Source organism: Gekko japonicus, unplaced genomic scaffold (genome assembly GCF_001447785.1).
Source record: "Gekko japonicus isolate JY-2015 unplaced genomic scaffold, Gekko_japonicus_V1.1 scaffold211, whole genome shotgun sequence".
Classification (NCBI taxonomy): Eukaryota; Metazoa; Chordata; class Lepidosauria; order Squamata; family Gekkonidae; genus Gekko; species Gekko japonicus.
In genome coordinates, this window is record NW_015164187.1 from 343,924 (window position 1) to 365,332 (window position 21,409).

Here is a 21,409-nt window from a genome sequence, read left to right on the forward strand (position 1 = left end):
AGCTGCAGGCCAAATAGAAATAATAAATAGTCACAATGCAAAAACAAAATGGAGGAAGAAGAAACTAGAAGTCAGAGAAACCCTCCCAAACAACAAGGCAAGCCTAAACAAAATGAAGCACACAGTTAAAAACAATTTTAAATTGCAAAAAAGGAACACTAGAAGAGGAACCCTCCCTCCCCAAATAAAACCCAGAAAGAGGCCGAGGCCCTAGGGCCTAGGCCTACCCATACCAACCCTCACCAACCCCAAGCCCAAACCACTAAAACAAAGATGATTTTTTTTAAAGAAGTGCCCTAATATTTTTCAAACCAGGCCAGGAAAAGGAGTTCAGGAGCAGCAGCACTGCAGCAGGGGCAGCAGAAATTGCCAATCCCTCTCTCTCGTCACCAACAGTCAGCAGCAGGCCAGGAACCAGGAACAGCAATGGAGTCAGCCAGGGAGACTGGCTCCTTTTATGCTCTCTGGCCATACACAGAAGATTTCAAAAAGGAACACCTTCTGTGATTGGCCAGAGAGCAGATGCCAAAACCCTATTGGCCACTAGTGCTCCTTCCCTGGGGAAAGAGCAAGCTAGTGGCAGCAACAACAGCCCTGCAAAAAAGTTCCAAAGTTTTGCAAACTGCAATGCATTTGCAAATGCATTGCAGTGATTGGCTGTCTAGTTTCCGCTTCCCCCCCCTCCTGAAAACAGGAGCAAAAGGCAGGAAAGAGGGGAAAATGGGGTTTCCCTGCCGCCCTTTAAAGTTTAAAGCCGCGAAAAGCCAAAAAACCAATTTTTTCGGGGGTTTTCCCCAGATATCCGAAAAGGCTTGAAACGGCCATTTCGGGATCCTGAAAGCCAAAAAAAAAAAATGAAAAAAGTTTTTCCGGGATTTTTTTCGGTTCGGGATTCCGAAATGCACACCCCTAGTAGTGGATCAAATACAGCCTTGTAATATTTCTGTCACTTGTTTTATAAAGAGTAGACTTTTAAAAAGATTTATATAGAGAGCAGTGCTTGACTGAGAAATATGTTTGAAGTAATTCGTTTATACAGTAGGTGATTTACAATGGTGAAACAAGGTGTTGTACAAGAACAAGGTTGTTGCTGTTTTCTAAATTATGTGACTTGTAGCTAGTTTTCAAACTTAGCCCCTAAGACAATTACAGTGTGTGCCAGTCTTCTTGTTTCATGTATCTTAAAAAGAATTGCAAGAATTAAATCTCTTCATCTTTGACTTTGTGTATCATTTATATTGAGCAGATAATGAACAAGTTCTTGCTGCTTATCTTGGAGGGGGAAATCTGCAAAAGTTGCTCTCCTTCCTTTCTACTGCCATAGAGTCCACCCTCTAAAGCATCCATTTTCTCCAGGGAAACTTATCTCTGTAGTCTGGAGGTGAGCTGTAATTCTGTGGGATTCCCCGGTCCCACCCAGACACTGGCTTCCCTAATGGAACTAGATGTTATGTTGGTAGGTGTGTTACCCAAATGGTGATATGGGTTGTTGGGGGAGATTTGTATAGGAGAATTGGCTGAAGAGGGGATGCTTACCTGCCTAATATTCCCTATAACTATGTCTCCTGACTAGGGATGGGCACGAACTGGGAAAATGGAGGGTTGTGGAGACGTGTGCTTCGGGGGTTTTCCACAAACCATGAACTTCCACAAACTTCTCCATTGCACAAACTAGTTCATGCTTCAGAAGTACGTGGGGCCTCCCACACAAAAGTGAGCTCCAAAGGCATTTAATTGTATCTGAGCCCACCTCCCTGACTAGAGTGAGCTCCAAAGGCATTTAAATGCCTTCAAAGGCCACCCTTGGGGCTGGCTTGCCCAACTGAGCTGTGAGAGTGAGATCCAAAGGCCTCCTGGACAGTCCGACTCGACTGAGCTCTCGGAGTGAGTTCTGAAGGCTTTTATAGAAGAAGAGACAAGATTGGATTTATGCCCTGCCCTTCACTACCCGAAGGAGTCTCAGAGTGGCTCATAATCTCCTTTCCTTTCCCTTCCCCACAACAGAAATACCCTTTGAGGTAGGTGAGGCTGAGAGAGCTCTTTTGAGAACTGATCATAAGAGAACAGCTCTGAAAGAACTTGTAACTGACCCAAGGTCACACCAGCAGCTGTATTTGGAGGAGTGGGGAATCAAACCCAGTTCTCCCAGATTAGAGTCTGCGCTCCTAACTACTACACCAGACTGGCTCTTTGGAGCACATTTCAGGGTGGGGCCTGCCCATATAAGGCCTATAAAAGACTTCAGAGCTCACTCTGGTTGCCCAGTTGAGTTGGGCATCCTGACTTAAGTGAGCTCTGAAAGCCCATATAAGGACCTGCCCATATAAGGGCATATAATGCCTATAAGGGTCTTCAGAGCTCACTCTCAGAATTCAAGTCGGGCTGGCCCGAACTGGAGGTGGGCTCCAAAGTCAGTTAAATGCCTTTAGGGCTCATTTCCGGTCAGTGGCCTGACCCAGAAGTGAGCTCTGAAGGCATTTAAATGCTTTTGGAGCTCACTTGGATTGGGCCATGGGTTGGTAGTGGGCTCTGATGGCATTTAACTGGCATGAACTGGTCTCCCAAACCCCTGGTTTGTGTTTTGCAAACTAGCCTGGCTTGTGCTGAACCAGGGTTTGTAAATTGATTCGTGCCCATCCCTATACCTGAACTTTCTGACATCTGGGTTTGGAATTGGCTGGTGGAATCAGGAAAAAGGAAGCAGCTGGGATTGCTCGGAAGATCTAGCACATTGGGAAGGGTTATGTACCCACCCCCTGCCTACCCATTCTCCCATCCAAGTACCTGTTCTCACCTCTGCATTAGCGCTAAGAGGCAAACAGAGAGTTGGGGAATGTTTTGCTAGTGTAAGATGACTTATAGATGACTAGTCCATTCAGAAGCTTGTTTGAATTGCCAGAGCAACTGTACGAACAGATTAAAAATCAATCCCAAACTTCTTTGGTGAAGGGACATAAAACTGGCTCTCACCAGAGTGAAATTCATCACCAAGGAAAGTGACAAATGTGTGGGATATCCAGAGCTATCTGTGGAACTGTGATAGGACTGGAAAAATAAATATCCACACTTGCCTTTCCATTGTTGATAACAGGAGCTTAACATAAAAACATAAGAGACGCCAATGTTGGATCAGGCCAAAGGCCCATCCAGTCCAACACTCTGTATCACACAGTGGCCAGAAATACCAGTGCCATCAGGAGGTCCACCAGTGGGGTCAGGACATTAGAACCCTCCCACTGTTGACCCCCCCAAGCACCAAGAAAACAAAGCATCACTTGCCCCAGAGCCCCTATCTATACCTTGTGGATAATAGCCACTGATGGACCTCTGCTCCATATGCTGATCTAATTCCCTTTTGAAGCCGTCCATGCTTGTAGCCGCCACCACTTCCTGTGGCAGTGAATTCCATGTGTTAATCACTCTTTGGGTAAAGAAGTACTTCCTTTTATCCGTTCTAACCCGACCACTCAGCAATTTCATGGAGTGCCCACGAGTTCTTGTATTGTGAGAAAGGGAGAAAACTACCTCTTTCTCTACCTGCTCTTTCCCATGCATAATCTTATAAACCTCAATCATGTCACCCCTCAGTCGTCGTTTCTCTAAGCTAAAGAGCCCTAAGCGCTTTAACCTTTCCTCATAGGGAAAGTGTTCCAACCCTTTTATCATTCGAGTTGCCCTTTTCTGCGCTTTTTCCAAAGCTATAATATCCTTTTTAAGGTATGGTGACCAGAACTGCACACAGTATTCCAAATGAGGTCGCACCATTGATTTATATAGGGGCATTATGATGTTGGCTGATCTGTTTTCAATACCCTTCCTAATAATCCCCAGCATAGCATTGGCCTTCTTTATTGCAGTCACACACTGTCTCGACATTTTCAGTGAGTTATCTACTACAACTCCAAGATATCTCTCTTGATCAGTCCCTGCCAGTTCAGACCCCATCAATGTGTATTTATATTTAGGAATTTTGGCTCCAATGTGCATCACCTTGCACTTGGCCACATTGAACCCCATTTGCCATGTTGACGCCCACTTGCCCATCCTTGACAGATCCCTTTGGAGTGCCTCACAATCCTCACTGGTTTTCACCACCCTGAACAACAACTGCAGCTTCCTGCACTTTTAGCATTCTGGAGCTGTAAAGGTTGCAGGGTACAGAGTCAAATCTGTGCCTTCAGTAGTAAGGAATTAGGCATGCCAGTGTAGTTAAGGAATTAGGAATTGGCCATGCCAGTCAAAAACTTTAACTATAACTATTCATGGTGCGGTCTTTGGTAACATACCTACAACAGTATCCTCCGTAAGGAAAGATAATTAAATCTTTCATCTGCTGATTATCAGTTGCAGAACCATTGTGATACTTTAATATTATATCCTTGACAGATTTTCTTTGGTTCTAGAAGCCAGCTTAAGCATTTAGGGGCCACACTCCTATTTCAGCTTTCAGCATTAAATATGACCATATTTTCTAATTATTGCTACAACAAAAAATATTAGACACCACAATTAAGTTTATTGGTGCCATGGCAACCTGACTTCTGGGAGTATTTTTGAACTTCATACAAATATTGAAAAAAATTAATTTTAAGAGAATCTTCAAAAAATGTATTTTTCTCAAAACACTTTAAAACTTCCTGAGCATTTCAAGTGTACTCAATGCAAGAACTGTGAAAAAAGCCCATGTGTATGTTAAGAGAAGGAAGAATATTTTTTTTTTAGTTGTACTTTGAAATTCATTCTTGGAGTTGTGGACATTTTGAAAATTGTGGGAGGGATGACTGAACCAATATGCAGACCTTGGTATTATCATGCAAACCTAAAATTTTGGAGAAAAAATAAAATATTTGTGTTATGTTACTATGTAACAATAAGGCTGGCTATTAGACTTTATACTGGTTGGTATAGTTCGTTGTATGCAGAAAGTGGCATCACTAGTTTGACAAAATTAGACATTCTTATTTTGAGCCCATTTGCAAGGTAGGGTGGGGGGGAAACCCCAAAAATAAAATAAAAATAAAATAAAAATTTTCTTTTATCCTGTCATTGTATTAGATCATTAAAAATTTTAAGGTAATTCAGGTTTACTCTTGTTGCTGGAATCCATGTTTGAAATATATGTTTATTTTATGCTTTCATTTTGAGCAACAAAGTGACTTCAGAAAATGGAAAGTTCCCACAAGCTAGAGCGAGGTCATGTCACTTGTTCCTTTATCTTTATTCTCAAATATTCATCAATTGTTTTAACTTGATAGAGAAGATGAAAAAAAACTGAGGCAAGTAAGTGAAAAGAAAAGGGAGAGAGAAGTGTTTACTGTGTTACTGCAGGAGTAGGGTTGCCAGATCCCCCCCCCATGGAGGCAGAGGTCCCCCGGTGTGAAGCTCCACCTCCCCACTGCCAATCAACTAACCAGCAGGGGAGGGGGAACTTACCTGAAAAAAGAGGGAAAATCCTCCCACATGCAGCAACATATCTACGTAACTGCCCACCAATGTTCCCTCTAAGCTGTGGAGTCCTGTGAGCAAAAATTCTACCTTGTGAGCTACTGGCATTAAAGTTGTGAGCGAGTGATTTGGCTGCTGCATAAATTAGTTTGTCCTGGAGCCATCCTCCCTGAGCTAAGACAAAAATGTGTGAGCTGGAGGCTAAGAAACTGTGAGCTAGCTCACACTAACTCAGCTTAGAGGGAACACTGCTGCCCACATGACCTGAAAGTGGTAGCATCATTTCTGGGTCATGTGGGCAGTGACAGAGACACGTTGCTGTAGTTGGATGGTCCTCCCTGGTGATCCCGGTAAGTTCCTTCCCCATCTCCTGCCGATTGCCAGGAGGGACCTAGCAAGCCTATGCAGGAGTGGTGGGTTTGGCAGATTCCCAGTGTACGTTTGCACAGAAAACCAGAAGGTGTTTGGAAGTGCTAAAAGTGGTTTTTAGCATCGTTTTTTTAAAAAAATGGTACATGTTTAAGTAACCCAATCAAACACATTGCAGTGTATCAATAGTAAATTACCATGTTTTAATTTTGATTGAAAATAACTATTTTAAAGCACTTCTTTTCATTCTGAAAGAGAAATGTTTCATAATTTTTTTGTTTACCCAATTAAGTTTTGTGCTGCAAGAGGGCCAAGCAAAATATTTGAACAAATATGGTGAATGTATATGCGTTTCAATATGGGGCTTGTGAATTCCTGTCTTTAAAAAAACACCCAACTGGTGAAACTAGCTCAGCGCACACAGGGGTTTTTGATCTTCTGTGAACAATGGAGTGCTTTGCATACGGAATGATGAACAGTGCCTTTGTTCTTCTTGAAGACACTGAAAGTTCAGAAACCGCTAAAGTAATGATTCTTTGGTAGCGCTTGTTCACTATGAGAATAAACATTGTGTGGACCAATTATCTGACGACAGGTTTTGTTACAATATGATGGTGATTCTCTCCCACTCCTTTATTCCTCCTAGGACTGGCAGCCTCCATTTGCATGTGATGTGGATAAACTTCACTTTACTCCACGAATCCAAAGACTGAATGAATTGGAGGTAATCTAGAAATCTAAAGTAAATAATTTTGCATGGGGCTTGCTGAAATTAGTACTTAAGGCTCCATATAGACATGTATGCCTTGAATGGTGGATCTATAGTTAAATTATTTTAGGAAGATGTAACAGTTTCAGAGTGAATATGAGCAACTAGTTCTCCCTGTTTCTTCTGAAGTAAGTTCTGAAGAGGGTTGATTGGCTGTGACAGTCATGAAGTCACTGGCCTCTCCAGCTGTGCCGAGTGTTGATAGGCTGATTCTTTGTCACTATCTTAAGTTGCTTTCTTCAGAATTTAAAAAAATTCAAACCCCAAACAAACTGGTTTAGACAATATACTAATGATAAATTATGCTAGCACCTGAAAAATATGTCAAAAGCTTTCCAGAAATCATGGGAAGAGGCAAAGAAGAATAGGAGGGTCATATTAGGTTTATAGAACATTGAAAAACAGCAAGAAGTCTCTGATCTGGGTAATTTGAGCCTGGAAATGGGTGTGAAGGATTTGCCCAGATCTAGTCCACTCTCAGAAAGACTTGGAACAACAGTGATGATTTGTGCTGACCAGTTTTGGAGCTGGGAAGAAGGATTTGTCCTTGTAGTCATGCTGGATTTTGGAGGAACCCTGGATGCTTCTGTACTCAGTATGATGTCACAATCAAGACTCTCCCTTGTTAGAGAGGAGCAAGCTAAGTGGTGGGTGTGGTGGAACATGCCTGCTCTGGCCCGCAGGCCCTATTTCGCCTTGCTATCCTAGGTGTTTCTCCCCACCTGGAGATGCCTTTCTTCCACTCTTGGGTAGCTTGCCGCCATCACCTGACCTGTGTACAGAATTGCCCGCTGGGAGGGTCAGGGCTCCCAGGTTCCCTTCCAAGTTCTGAGGCCTTGCCTCTGTATCTCCTGCTGCCCAGCATCTGGTCACCACAGGGACAGTTTACTGCCTTGGGCACCCTTGGAGGACTAGCCTCTTGCCACTTGCCTGCCTTTCCCTGGTGCTGCTTTTAAAATAATGTGTCTGAGATGATGGAGGTCTGTGTGGTACAGAAGAACCTTCACCTTAGGAATCTTCTCTTCCCGTCCTCTCCTCCTTCTTCCTTCGCAAGATCCAGTGGCCCCCTGACCTTCCTGTGAAACATGAGTTCAAAAGGTGAGAACCCCGTGGACTCTTGAGGAACTTCCCTATAGTCAAGCAGCAACTGTGGCAACTTCTCGTCACAGTCCTGGGGGTGAGAATCAGCATACGCCTTGAGCATCCCTTTCAGTGTCCCATTGAACCTCTCAGTCAGTTGACTTTGTGAACTCCTTTGGACTTCCTTTAATGTAAAATTCCACCTAATATATCAAATAATACATTTTAAATTTATTTATTGAAAATATTCATATGACCACCTTTCGTCTGACCAACTCAGGACCTAAGGTGGGAAACAACAGTCATATAAATTACATTAAACCTGTACATGTTTCATTACTTAGATCTATGTCAAATGGTCAGCAGTGTTTTTGTAGAGATTCTAATTCAGGTAGTATACAAGAAAATTCTTCATGCTCCTGCTTTTTATCAATGAAATGATTCAGGAGAATGGATGCTGTAGCATGAAAAATCAGAGGCCATCTTCATTAGTCATTGATCAATATAGAAATCACCCTGGAGAATATTCAGGTTGCTATTTCAAAACAATATCTAAACTGTGCTGTATAATAAATGCATGTTATATTTTAACAGGCTCAGACCCGGGTAAAACTGAATTTTTTGGACCAGATTGCAAAGTTCTGGGAACTTCAAGGATGTACACTGAAAATCCCACATGTAGAAAGAAAGATTTTGGATTTGTTCCAGCTTAATAGGGTAAGCCTCATAGGTGTCTAGAGATGAAGACATGCTTGCTTTCTGTAATATATAGAGACTTCTTTTGTCTTGAAGAGCCCTTGAGTTGACTCACATTCTAGAATCTAGAATCTGTGGGATTTAAGTAGATGGATTAATTACTTCATACTTCATTTTGTGTGGCTGTGATGGCCCCATCCACTTTCCTCTCTCAGAGGAAAGATTTTCCCTCCGTTTTTCTTTCCCTGTACTGACTGAACTCTGGCCGTCCTACCGTCACAGTATGATATTTTGGCTGTGGACTCAGCCCAGGAACCTGAGGGGGGGAAAACCTGAGGGAAGGATCAGGAGCCCACTTTAACAAGTTAAACGACACTCAAAGTTTTGAAATTCAAAAATAACAAAATATTTTATGTAACATAGAGAGGAAAGGTCAGGTGAAATCACGGGTTGAAAATTTCTGAGGTAAAAATCAGTACATGCACAGACTTCAGCTCTTGTATTTCAGGCTAATAAGAGTTCCTTAAGCTATCCACAGTAACTGAAATCTTTATGTTGAGAGGCTTTTGTTCTGGTGTTTTCCCAAACTCTCCAGTACACTTTCTTTGAGTATTTCTGATTCTTTTGGTATCCAGAAGGCTGGTACACTCTCTCCAGTAGCCAAACCTCTTCTCTTGAAACACCAGTACTCGTCTTGCGTTTTTAACTGACTTAAGGTCTTCTAAAGGCAGTTTCTAACCCCACCAGACCAGGGATCTCTGCACTCTTCAGAGCTAACTCCCTGTTTGACTGGGTAGGGAAATCCTCCTCTCACTAGAAGATCTATCCCCCTTTTTTTGGCCCAAAGGGTTTCCATCTAACTATCCACTTGTTTTTTGCAACTTTCCCCAGTTCTCCTTTTTGTGTTAAACTGCTATCAGTCAGGGCTAAATTCCAAAACTGTCAGTACTGAACTCTTCTCAGCTAGGGCTGAAATCCTCAGCATCCAGTTCAGAAGTCTTTCTCTGCTCAACTGATGCTGACTTGGATTGCTTGAAGCAGCCTGTCACTCAAGGCTCGCTGGCTCTGTGAAGAATTAACCCTTCACAGGACTTTATCTGTTTACACAGCACTTCTAACCATTTAAAAGTGGAGTCCGTCACAGTGGCATACTAAATTAGCACGTTAAAGGTACAGGTTTATCTGGATGTACAACATCTACCCACTAAATATCACCTATTAAATGTCATTTGAATACAGAAGCAGTTTTCCTTTCCAAGTTGATTTGGTAAGGAAAAGCCTGTACATGCATACGTTTTGATGTGGAACAATTTTCTTTTGCAGCTAGTTGCAGAAGAAGGTGGATTTGATGTGGTGTGTAAAGACAGAAAATGGACTAGAATAGCTACCAAGATGGGGTTTGCTCCTGGCAAAGCAGTGGGCTCACATATCCGTGCCCACTATGAGCGCATTCTTTATCCTTACAACTTGTTCCAGTCTGGAGCTAGCTTACTGGTGAGTCTTGCTGATTGTCTAGATTATGAACTGACTTTACCCAGGTAATTTGGTGGTCTGCATTGTAGGAATCCCAAAAGAGTGTATATAGAAAGTAGCCTTGGAAGTGTCCCTGAACTCAGACATAGGTGGCATTTGGATGTTATGCCAAGATGCAATTAAACTCCAGGGTACTACGAGAGGCACAAATGTGGCTTGATTGTGTCTACATGCTGCCCTGGCTCCTCCCCTTCCCTTTGTGTGCAGAGCATGATAGAGGATTGCTAGTTCTCAGATTCTCAATTGGGTTGTTCTGCAAAATGGAGTTAAACTATCTGCCTTTGTTTGGATGTCATGGGCAACTAGAGTTTGTTTGAAACTGGAAAACTTCTATCATGCTCCGCACTAAAAGGGAGCAGGCAGTTACCAGGGAGTGTGCAGCCACAGCAAATAAGCTGTGTTTGTGCCCTTGCAGCAGATTGGAGTTTAAATGCGGTTTGGCATAATGTCTGAATGTACCGTTTCCCCGAAAGTAAGACATCCCCCGAAAGTAAGACCTACTTACAGTTTTGCCTCTTGCTGAAATATAAGACATCCCCCGAAAATAAGACCTCCCCAATAATAAGGCCCCCCCCCGAACATAAGGCCTCCCCAATAATAAGGCCTCCCAAAGCTACCGTAACTCTGGGCTGTAGCGGCGTGCGCCGCCGTGCAGCTCACTGTTGGCTGCCGCGCAGCCGGAGCAGACAGGAAGTGCGAGGTCTCTTTTAATCAGAGAGCCCGCGCTGCCGCCAGGACAAGCTGCCGCCTGCTGCTCGCTCTGCCCTGACGGAGTTTACCGTATTCTTCTTCATGGAAAAATAAGACATCCCCCCAAAATAAGACCTAGCGCATCTTTGGGAGCAAAAATTAATATAAGACACTGTCTTATTTTCGGGGAAACAGGGTAGTCATAGAACCTCCTGAATGTTTGCTACTGTTTAGTGATTTTGCCCTCTTTTCTTATCAAGACACTTGATCTTTATAGTGATGATTCCTTGTCAACAGGAAAGAAAAGTGATCTGGATCAGCTCAGTTCATTTCATGATCAGAAAGTAGTATTTGTTGGTTTTGCGGCTTCTGGGATCTTTTACATATATAATTAAAATATGAATTTCTTCATATTAAACTTCCATCTATGTTTCTGGAGCTTGCTTGGCCTTCTTTCCATTAAACAGGAATGGGGACCTTGATTTTGATCTCTCAACTGTAGGATTTTAAGGTGCAAACATATAGTTCCTGAGATAGTTGAAGGGTTGGTACCTGGCAACTTGTCTTTGAAATGATATGATTGAATCACCTGTTAGGGGCCCAGCAGTATCCTGCTCTCCTGACTTGGGACTATCTGGAAAAGATAGGCTTTGATGGAAGATGGCTTTGATGGAAGATGCCTATCAGTTGAGAAATTTTAGGCATTGATTTAAGATTGCGGGTGAGAAGCATGATGTACCAGGCTACTCTCTTCTCCTTTCTAAACAAAATGAAGAGTAGGTTTTCAATAAATGTAGGAGCTTTGGCAGTTTCTACTGGAGTAATTGAATAAAAGTACTTGGTACTAAAAACTAGACTGAAAATACTAGGTTTTTGTTACTTCATAAGAACCTGTTTAATATGGTAAACAACATTTCTATTTTGGTGAGGGGCAAAAAGAGGTTAGATTGATGGTCAGATCTTCTTTAGTATTTGTGTAGTAACCTTGATGGTATATATTCAGAGAGTCTAAAGTCTGCAGGTACAAAGAAATCTCATTGCTTTGGTATAGCGCATGGGGATGTTATGCTTATGGAAGGGGATGATCTTGCCCAGCGTCCTCCCACTCTTTTCAGTAATTACAATACCAATAGCCCACGGAAGGCTCCACTAGGAACTATAGCTATTATGTATGTTGAAAATTATCATTGATACCTGTGAATCTTTGATACGTCACCAGAGGGAAATGAATTATTGAGAGACAGTATTTGTCTCACATCTTTGTTCGGAAGAAGATCAACCATCTGAAGACCACCGTCACATTTTCTGTTATTATATTTTCTACTACATTGTTCACTTTTTGTATAATTTTGATTCTTAAAGAAATTTATTAAGCGTCACATCACAATTCGTTTTGGTTTTCGATTGTCCTGTGACTGTGCCAATCAACTTGATATTATAACCTTTCAAATTCTGACAAAGAGTGATGGACACAACCACAAATTGGCTACTGTGTAGGCAGAGCCAACCACAAAAAGAAGATCAACCATCTGAAGACCACCGTCACATTTTCTGTTATTATATTTTCTACTACATTGTTCACTTTTTGTATAATTTTGATTCTTAAAGAAATTTATTAAGCGTCACATCTAGGGCTGCCAAATGCAGCCGGGGGGCGGGGAATCCCCCGTTTCGGAGCCCCGATTCCCGGCGCGGAACAAAGAGTTTTCCCCTCAAATCGCGTGGCCCCGCCCCCAGCGTGCGACGTCACTTCCGGGTGACGTGCGCGCGCGCACACACACCCGGGATCGTCCGGGAGGCCCCCGCTCCCGGACGATCCAAATTTGGCCACCCTAGTCACATCACAATTCGTTTTGGTTTTCGATTGTCCTGTGACTGTGCCAATCAACTTGATATTATAACCTTTCAAATTCTGACAAAGAGTGATGGACACAACCACAAATTGGCTACTGTGTAGGCAGAGCCAACCACAAAATGTCAGAGAGTGAAGTTATACATAATTCAATGTTTCAGACAGATGCTCTGTTTAACAGGATGTCTTTTAAAATGAACATATTATTTTAAAATATTTTCTTGCATACGCACCAGTTATCAGAAGCCCCTACCCACTTTTAAAAACATTTGGTGGGCACTGCACCATGTTGGGAATCTCTGACCTACAACAAACTAGTGGAGAATTATCACAGTTAATTTTCATTAATCTGTAAAACTGTGTTTGCTTTGAAGACTAGATAGTGTTGTGTATTCTTTTTGCGGAACTGTTTTACTTGGCCTTGTTTATACAAGTTCTCAGATTTGTTTGTGTTAGGAACATAAAAAAGAGGGGGGATCTTCTAGTTGTATCCTAAAACAGCTGCCTGAATATCTACATGCTTCTGAAGACTTAGTCCTGATTTACGTGTCCTGATATTTCTGAAATGAAAATTTAGTTTTAGAAAAAGCCCACTTTAGCAGGAAATCATTTTTCAGACCTCACTTCACAAGATTGCAGTTCTTTTTAAGTGTAACTCTCCAAGCTCTCTCTTGAAATAGGCACCTGACATTTGTTCCAAACTGATGTGCTTAGTGGATGATGCAGTTCTGGAAAAGGTATGTTTAATTTAATTTTTTGAATGGCAGTCTTTCCTTGTCTTTGTTCAGAAGTGTTACCTGTTCATCCTGCTATGCAAAATATTTAAACCCCATATTCTGTGAAGTGAGATGATAATGAATGTTGTTTTTGGTCTTCTTTGCTGCCCATGCAGGATTTTGGCTTTGCTGCCTGTTATATGTCTTTAACTAATAGGTTTATGCAAACATATTGCCTTGACATGTTTTTCCTTGATCCAAAACATCAGGCCTGCATTGTATGTTTTTAATTATATGTGTATTCCCAAGGGCTCCTTGTGTATGTATTGGATTCACTAATCTGGAGAAATACAGTGTTATTTAAATCAGTCTCAGGGCTTTTTGCTGATGATTCTGTTTTATGTGAGAGCAGCCTTGTGTTACATTCCACAAGCTTGAAGGATTTGTTATATTTAGGAGCTGCATTTAAGCATATAGGGTTCGGTCCAAAGCAGAACTCTTATCATGGAATATAATCATCTTTCCTGTTGCAGCCCACAGCAGTCCCCTAGAATCCTTCAGAAGTCAAAGAACCCATACGAATGGCACTGAGCATGATATGGGGGTCTGCAGTTGAGAGGGATTGGTAAAAATTGTGCGTACACCTTTCCTTTGGTCTAAGTGCCTTCAGACCATGAAAATACCATGTTCCTGTCCAAGTCAATATGTAGAGATAGCCAGACAATGACTTCTAAACATCATATGACTTTTGAAGAAAAGGAATTCGCCCTTCATGTCTCTCCTGTCACATTCCTAATACTAAGGGAGATTGAACACAGAAAGTTGGGTAGGAGGCCCAGTGACTATAGATTAATAGCAGGAATAGGATTGCCCAGAGAAAAAGGGAGTTTTATAGGAGAATGGAAGGAAATGCTAGAAGCCAGGTTAGAAAAAGGATGATATTGTGGGATTTGTGGTGTGAGAGGTATAACCAATATTTTACATTATTTTAGATACTTTGTATCTGAATGGAAGCATCATTATTTTTGGCATGAAAAATTCAGTTTTTTCTTATGAAAGACTACTGCTCTTCAACAAATGCTGTTGGATTAGAGAACCATTACTTTTTGTTTGATTGTTCAGAGCACCTCCTCTCCCCAACTATATCACCATTGAGTTTTGTTTGAAGTCTAGAGTATTTTGATCAGAAGAATAATTTTGCACTGATGTGTGTGTGGTTGAAAACTCTGGAATGTTGGGATGAATTTTGGCTTTAAGTTGGAATTGATAAAGTATCAATATTTGGCTTATTTGAAAGAACAAGAATAGGTAAAGACAACCTTGGCATGCACCCATCCCATCTTGTCTGAATAGCGTTATGCTACCATTGTGTGGTTTTAAGTATGTACCACATTTTGCATTGGACAGCACTTAATAGCAAGGTCAGCTGTGTGACTTTCTGGGAAACAAGAATGGTTAAAAGGCTTGAGTGTTATTCTTCAAAGGGCATTTCTGCACAACTTGCAAAGAATTTTTGTTTAAAATTTTATCATAATGATATCTAACTCTTCCAAAAATCATCCCCTTTTATTAGAATGGCTCCATACTTCACTGCTATGAATGCCTAAAGAATGGAATGTTCATATGTTAATTAAGTGCCTAATAATATGTAACATTTGGGCAGAAGATTTAGCAGATGCACATTTGGTTCCTGGCTATCATCTACTTTGATCCCCTGAAACAGACCTACTTAACCACATAAACACAGAGGAAAAATCTTGTTACTACTAAGAGTTTGTTGCATACATACTTGGTAACTGTAGCAAGACCTACTATGAGTGATTAATATTTTCTGCCTATGTCAATATATGTACTTTGATCTCAGCATCATCCTAAGCTTTTGCTATACTGAATTGCTAACGTTATCTGTTACATTTGAGCCCAGCAAATGATGCAGTTGTGTTCTGGAATACACAGATAAAAATGGTGATTGTTGAAATGATTACACAAATGCCAACTCCAGCCTCTGTGTCCTTTTCCCTAAGCCAATATGTTCTGCCTCATTTTTTTCATTGGTACCTGCTTTCTACAGTTGTTGTTTTTGTCATTCCCTAATCCTCTTGAGGGCCTGGCCTGATGTTGTCCAAGGGGTTGCAAAGAGTCTGACTCGACTGTGCGACTGAACAACAAACCCTCTTGATTCCGTCTTCTGCTGCTTTACATAAAGCCCTTCCCTTCAGAACTACTTTGCTATAGTTAGTCATTAAGCTGTGTTTGCATATACACTTATTTTAGAATGTGTGTGAAATACAGTGCAGGGAGAACCAGTTCTTTGAGCAATGAGATTTTTTCCCCTATGATGTGAAACCCTTGGGGAATTTATTCCATCTATCAGGTCCTATAGTGTTGTTCAATTCTGCATTCAGGCAATAGCTGAGCTAGTATTTGTTCCTTCCTTGTCTCCACAATAATTCCTGGCCTCATTCCCATGAAGCACGGTAGGCCATTATTTGTGGATTAGGCCATCTTCAAGAGTAGACACCCCACCCCCCGTTTCATTCTTCCTGAACTCTTGCTAAATGCTGGGCATATGGCTGTGAGAAGAGGCATTTGACTAGTGATGTTACTAAAGCACTGTAAACTTTTCTCAGTCTGGCTTGAAGAGACTTCTCCTTATGCAGTTCCTGCATTTGGGAGATTCTCCCAAATGAAAGGTTGCACACTCTTCAGGTACAGACCATTGCCAATTTTCCTTCCAGTATTTCCAACCTAACTTTTCAAAGTGGTTCATAAGAAGGCAGATAGATTCAATTGCAGATATTGGAACATATGGAAGATTCAGAAAAATAAAATTGTTGTGTTTGAAAACAAAGTTTTATTGAGGGACAGGAAATTTATTAAGGTTCTATGCTTTCCTATCTGTGAGTCTGAGCTGATCAGGAAGAAGACATGGGTGAACTATCCGACTCTGAGGCAGAGCATCCATCTGTTCCCATAGACACAAAGAGAAGAAGGGAGTGGTCTCGTAATGATAGTCATTTCCCAGGCTTCTGTTCTAGATTTCATTCTAATAACTGTGTATCTCTTCTCTTTGGTAGAATGGAGTGTATCTAGGTGTGCTTACTACAGTTAATGGCTTTCCATCTCTTGGCAACTATCATTTCCCCTGCAGAAGTCCTTGTTTCTATTCCTTTATCCTGTTAATTGTTTATAGTTTGGTTTAGGCTATGTTAGCTAAGTTCAAATAGTCATTTCTGTGAGCCTACATTGTCTTAGGTCTCAAACTGAGGGAGCTTCCTTTCTGTAGAAGGGAAAGATTGCTTAGTTCACATAGCTCTGACTACAGAACGAGTGGGTGGAGTTAACCTTTCCAAAGATGCCATCCATCCCACCAGTGAGAAGAAAACCTCCCAGTGTTTTGTTCACATGCATGTAGTAGCGGTAAATGTTACATTAAAAACACATGGGATGTTTCAGTTGAATTAAATAAAGAGAATTACAAAATAAGTTTTTCAGTTATCCCCTTGGAATATTCTTTGTGGAGAAAACACTATATTTTGAGTTTTTGAAAGAACAAACTCTAATGTTCTGTTTTGTTTCTTGCAACAAAATATCCCAAACAGTATGCTATCATAGCGGGTGATGTGATATATGTATTTCTGTGGGATCTACACAAAAACTCTATTCAGTGCCCCATCCCTGTAGGATCTAGGCCAGGAGAGGTCAGAGAACATTTTACTTTTTACCAGTAGCAGTCAATGGCAGCCATTTGCTTGTATGTGAGAAAGTAAACGAATGTACTCAGTGGCACTGTTAGGTGAGAACAAAGCCTGCTCCTGGAAACTCCATTGTCTTGGGCAGGGAGCAAATTTTGCCTCTTTCTCACTTGTGGCCTATATTGCAGCTTGCTTATTTTGCTCCATACGCTTTAATGGAAACCATTGAGGATTTATGAATAGAGGTCCCTAACCTCTTTGAGCACGTGGGCACCTTTAGAATTCTGATACAGGGTGGCGGGTGCAACTACAAAATGGCTGCCACAGGAGGCCCAGCAAACCACACATAGGAAGACCAGGTACAGGGGAGGAGGGAATATTTTTTTAAAAATAGGGCAGGAAAGAGAAGTGAGAGAGAATAAAACCAACATTGTAGTGGCAGCTGCAGCTAAATCAGTACAGCCAATCAGCTCAGCTGGGCAAGAGCTCCACATGACCCAACCCACGTTGTAAAAAAATCACTTGATGGGTGCCATGAAAGGTGTTGACCGGTGTCATGGCACCCACGGGCATCATGTTGGGGTCTCCTGATCTAATTTCAAGTGTAATAGTTATTTCTTTTCTTTTCTTTTTTGTGGGACAAAGCTGTTCATTCCAAAAGTCCAGGATATTTATATCTCAAAAGGTTCAATCACTGGCATGCTGTTTTATCTTTAAAGCTTCTTCTAGCTTTATCTATATAAATTCCTTGCAAAAAATAAGGGCACTCAAGATTTTCCTTTGCCCCAAAGACTCAGATGTCTTTATCAATGGCAAGCACATAACTGGTGAGCTTGTCCATAACAATTTTGCAAGTCACTTGTGGAGTACTTTAAATATAAATGTTCATAAGAGAGCTGATGTGGTGTGATGGTTAAAGTGTCAGACTATGATCAAGGAGACCCAGTTTTGAATCCCCACTCTGCTATGGAAATTTGCTGGGTGCCATTCGGCCAGTCACACACCCTCAGCCTAATGTCATAGGGTTATTATAAGGATAAAATGGACAGGAGAATGATGTAAGCCAAATTGGGTCCCTGTTGGGGACAAAGATGGAGTGTATGTGGAGTTTAAAAAAAATAATCTATTTTTCTGCCCATCTGTTTGCCATACCCTGTAATTCTATAAAACTTTCAGGTTGTCTGAATTTTCAGAATAGCCGAGAATACCTTTCTAGAACCTGATGGGATTCTCTATGAAGCACATATATAAAAGCTTAACTAATTCTGTTATTTACAGATAAATTCATCATCTTATTTTCAGTAATAAATGTTATATTTTATATTGGCCATATACCACTGGCTATACCAGGTCATCTTTAGTGAACACGCATTATGTATTTATTTTCTTTCAGAAGTTAAAAATACTTTATATAAGCTTGGATTCAGTAGCTCCCTTCCTGCAGTGGAACAAGGCTGCTCATTTAATGGAAGGGAGCGCAGCTGGATCCATTCAGTAGACTTGTAATTATTTTTTGTTGATATATAGAAAAAAAAATCCCCTTTTTACTTGCATGTTTAGTGTCTTCAGAAGCCAGATCTTGCCAGTGATACAAAGGACAAGGAATACAAACCTCATGATATTCCTCAAAGACAATCTGTTCAGCCTTCTGAAAGTTGTCCACCTGCACGTCGAGCAAAGCGGATGAAAACAGAGGTGTGTTGAGTATGGAAATACAGTAATCCAAACAAAAAAATATATAAATAAGGAATTCCTTTTCAAGCGGGTGAAGTAACCACAGTATTTCAGGGGATCTTGTGTTGAGTGTCTGTCTGCAGTACTAAGAATTACTGGTGTACAATTTTCCCTTTGGGCTAGTAGGCATAATGTTAACTAGAATAAAGAGAAAGATGAGCAGACTATTGTACTACATGTTCCCTCTACCCAAGTCTTATCTTCATGTGAGCAATTTACCCCTCCTGCCTTAATCACTATTCAATGGTTTGTTGGCACCAGGATTAATCATGGTTAAGGCTAATGAATGTTATCATCTAACAAAGATTTGAAACCAGGTTCTGTTTTTGTACACTGCTGCATAATATGTGAAAATGCTCACATTTTAATAATATATACATGTTTAGTGCTCTAAAAACTTCCCTCAGTTGTTGCCAGACCTAGTTGGTTGGATATCATGACTCTCTTTGCTTAAGTGAAGAGACTTGCTCCATTGGAAGAAAGCTTCTCAGCAGAGGGGAGTCATAAGTCCCAGTCCTATAATTTCCATTGCACTAGCAGTAAATATGAGCTGGAAGACTGTGACTTACCAGTGTTCTCTCCCTGTACAATTCCTATAAAGTTAGATATGCTTAATGCCTCTTAAAATCAAGAGGCCTTAAGAAACCTTTTTTTCTCTGGACTGCATCCTCAGAGTAGTCATTATTCAGAAAGGAGCTTACTGATCTTACACTATGTATACAATCTTTGAATTCTGCTAGATTGCTGATGCAATCCTACCAAAGCTATTTTGGCAACTCTTTTTGGTTTCTTATGAGTTTGATGTGGTGTACCAGCACAAATGTGTTAGAGTACTTAAAGCTAAAATTTCCAGTAATTCTAGAAAGTACTCTCAAAATTCATGTGAATTGCCATCATCTGGGCTGTAGTGTACACAGAGAACTGCATATAACAGTGTTAGCATCTCTTTTGGCAGGGAAAACAGCACATGCCTTTCTGATTTAGCATTGATGTACAAAATCAGAAGTGTGGGATATACCATTCAAATATGACCCAGCTTGGGTTGGATCCAAAGGGAGCCTAGCACAAGTGGAAGGGGCTTTTGTGAGGTTGGGTGGTTTCGTTATTTTTTCCAGCTTTGGCCCTCTCCAGCTACAGTCCCTTGCACTGTATCGATCACTACTCTAATGAGCTTAGTACTGAAATAAACATTAAAATAAATAATTGTTACATTTCATTACCTTTCCTTAGACTACTAACATTAAGACTGATTCAGAGGAAACTGCAGAAACCAAGACTCACAACTTGAGACGCCGAATGGGAAGCACCCCTGCAAAGCCTGACAATGGTAAATCTATCCATGGGCAATAATAAAAGTACTATTTATTTATAGAGCCCTACTTTTACTCCAAATTGCAGCTTATTGTAGTGGTGTGAATGAATTAAACTGGATATAAAGGTAAAGGTTCCCTTGCTCGAAAGCCAGTCGAATCCGACTCTAGGGTTGCGGTGCTCATCTCTGTTTCAAAGTCGAAGAGCCAGTGCTGTCCGAAGACGTTTCCGTGGTCATGTGGCCAGCATGACTAAACACCAAGGCACACGGAACGCTGTTACCTTCCCACCGAAGTGGTACCTATTTATCTACTTGCAATTGCTTACTTTCGAACTGCTAGGTTGGCAAAACTGGATATAGTATTTGTCAAAGTTGTGAAGGTCTAAAAATCCCAAAACCTTTTAAAGTAATACAGTGAATGTTACCAATATATATATTTTAAATGTTGCTAACCTTTATAGTAAGAACAAAAATTACCTTTGCAGACTGCTAGGTATTTTTTAAACAGTTATTTAACTGTTGTTAATTCAAATGCTTACAAAAACTGCTCAGTAGGTGGTGGGAGCTGGTTTAGAGTAGGCATTTCCTCTTCTCAGGGAATAATGCCTTTTTAAAGATGTGTCATAAGAAATAAAAGAGCTCTTTTCTGTATGTGTAAATGCATGCACACTTAATTGATCAATTATAGCTTGCACAGTTGACTAAGATTTTTTTGATTGGATAGGAACCATATTTTCAAAACATTCTTGCTTGTCACAAATCTTTTAATAGTAATATTATCTAAATTGCTTTTTGCTGAATAAGATAAAGAATCTCATGCCATAGTGAAGCGGGAAACTGTTGAGAAAAAACAAACCATTTGGGAAACTGACAGAGAAAAACCAAAGGGACGTTCTAAGAAGAGCTTTAATGCAGTGAGTACTTTTATTTATAGACCTAAATGCTGATTACAGAAAATATTGAGCTTTTATAAACATAGCGGAAAAGAAGTTCTTGGATTTCCTGTTGTGGAATATAAAATTATATAGTCGTATTTATTTTTGGCTACAATAGAAAAGTGTTAAACTGGAATAATTTGAAACTAGGCTCAGATTACCTTTTTGGTAAATAACTTGACCAATGATCCTTCACTGTTACCTCATTCATTTAGAATGAGATTTTAATTTTGGCTCTTAGTTGTTCCATTTGAAGTCTGTGTTGGAGGCTCCTTCTTGCTATTTAGCGTGGCAGTTTCTTTACCTGAAAAGATGAGATGCAAGAGCCTTTTACAATTCTTGGTAAGCTGAACCCCTTTTCTCAGATTTTCTTGACTTGACTTTGAATTTTTTTCATCAGTATATTCTTACGGGTCTATTATCAAAACAACTGGGCCATTAAGGATCTTGTGATCTTTATATGTGCTTCTACCTGAAAACAAAGGACTGGAATATATTTAACCAAAAATAGGAGAGACTTAAGTCAGACCTTGCTTGGTTATATATTCATTAGGAATGATCCAACACAAAGAAGAAATATGAC

At 40.7% G+C, this 21,409-nt stretch overlaps 1 protein-coding gene across 1 annotated transcript in view; it reads left to right on the plus strand.

Annotated features, from left to right (window-relative positions):
* The window catches only part of KDM5B (lysine (K)-specific demethylase 5B), an 81,867-nt gene that overhangs the window by 15,681 nt on the left and 44,777 nt on the right, over nt 1-21,409 (plus strand). The window contains exons 2-8 of the mRNA XM_015408224.1: nt 6,461-6,538; nt 8,258-8,380; nt 9,683-9,853; nt 13,115-13,171; nt 18,406-18,540; nt 19,810-19,906; nt 20,696-20,805. Of these exons, the coding sequence (XP_015263710.1) occupies nt 6,461-6,538; nt 8,258-8,380; nt 9,683-9,853; nt 13,115-13,171; nt 18,406-18,540; nt 19,810-19,906; nt 20,696-20,805 (771 nt within the window). The remainder of the gene's footprint in view (nt 1-6,460; nt 6,539-8,257; nt 8,381-9,682; nt 9,854-13,114; nt 13,172-18,405; nt 18,541-19,809; nt 19,907-20,695; nt 20,806-21,409) is intronic.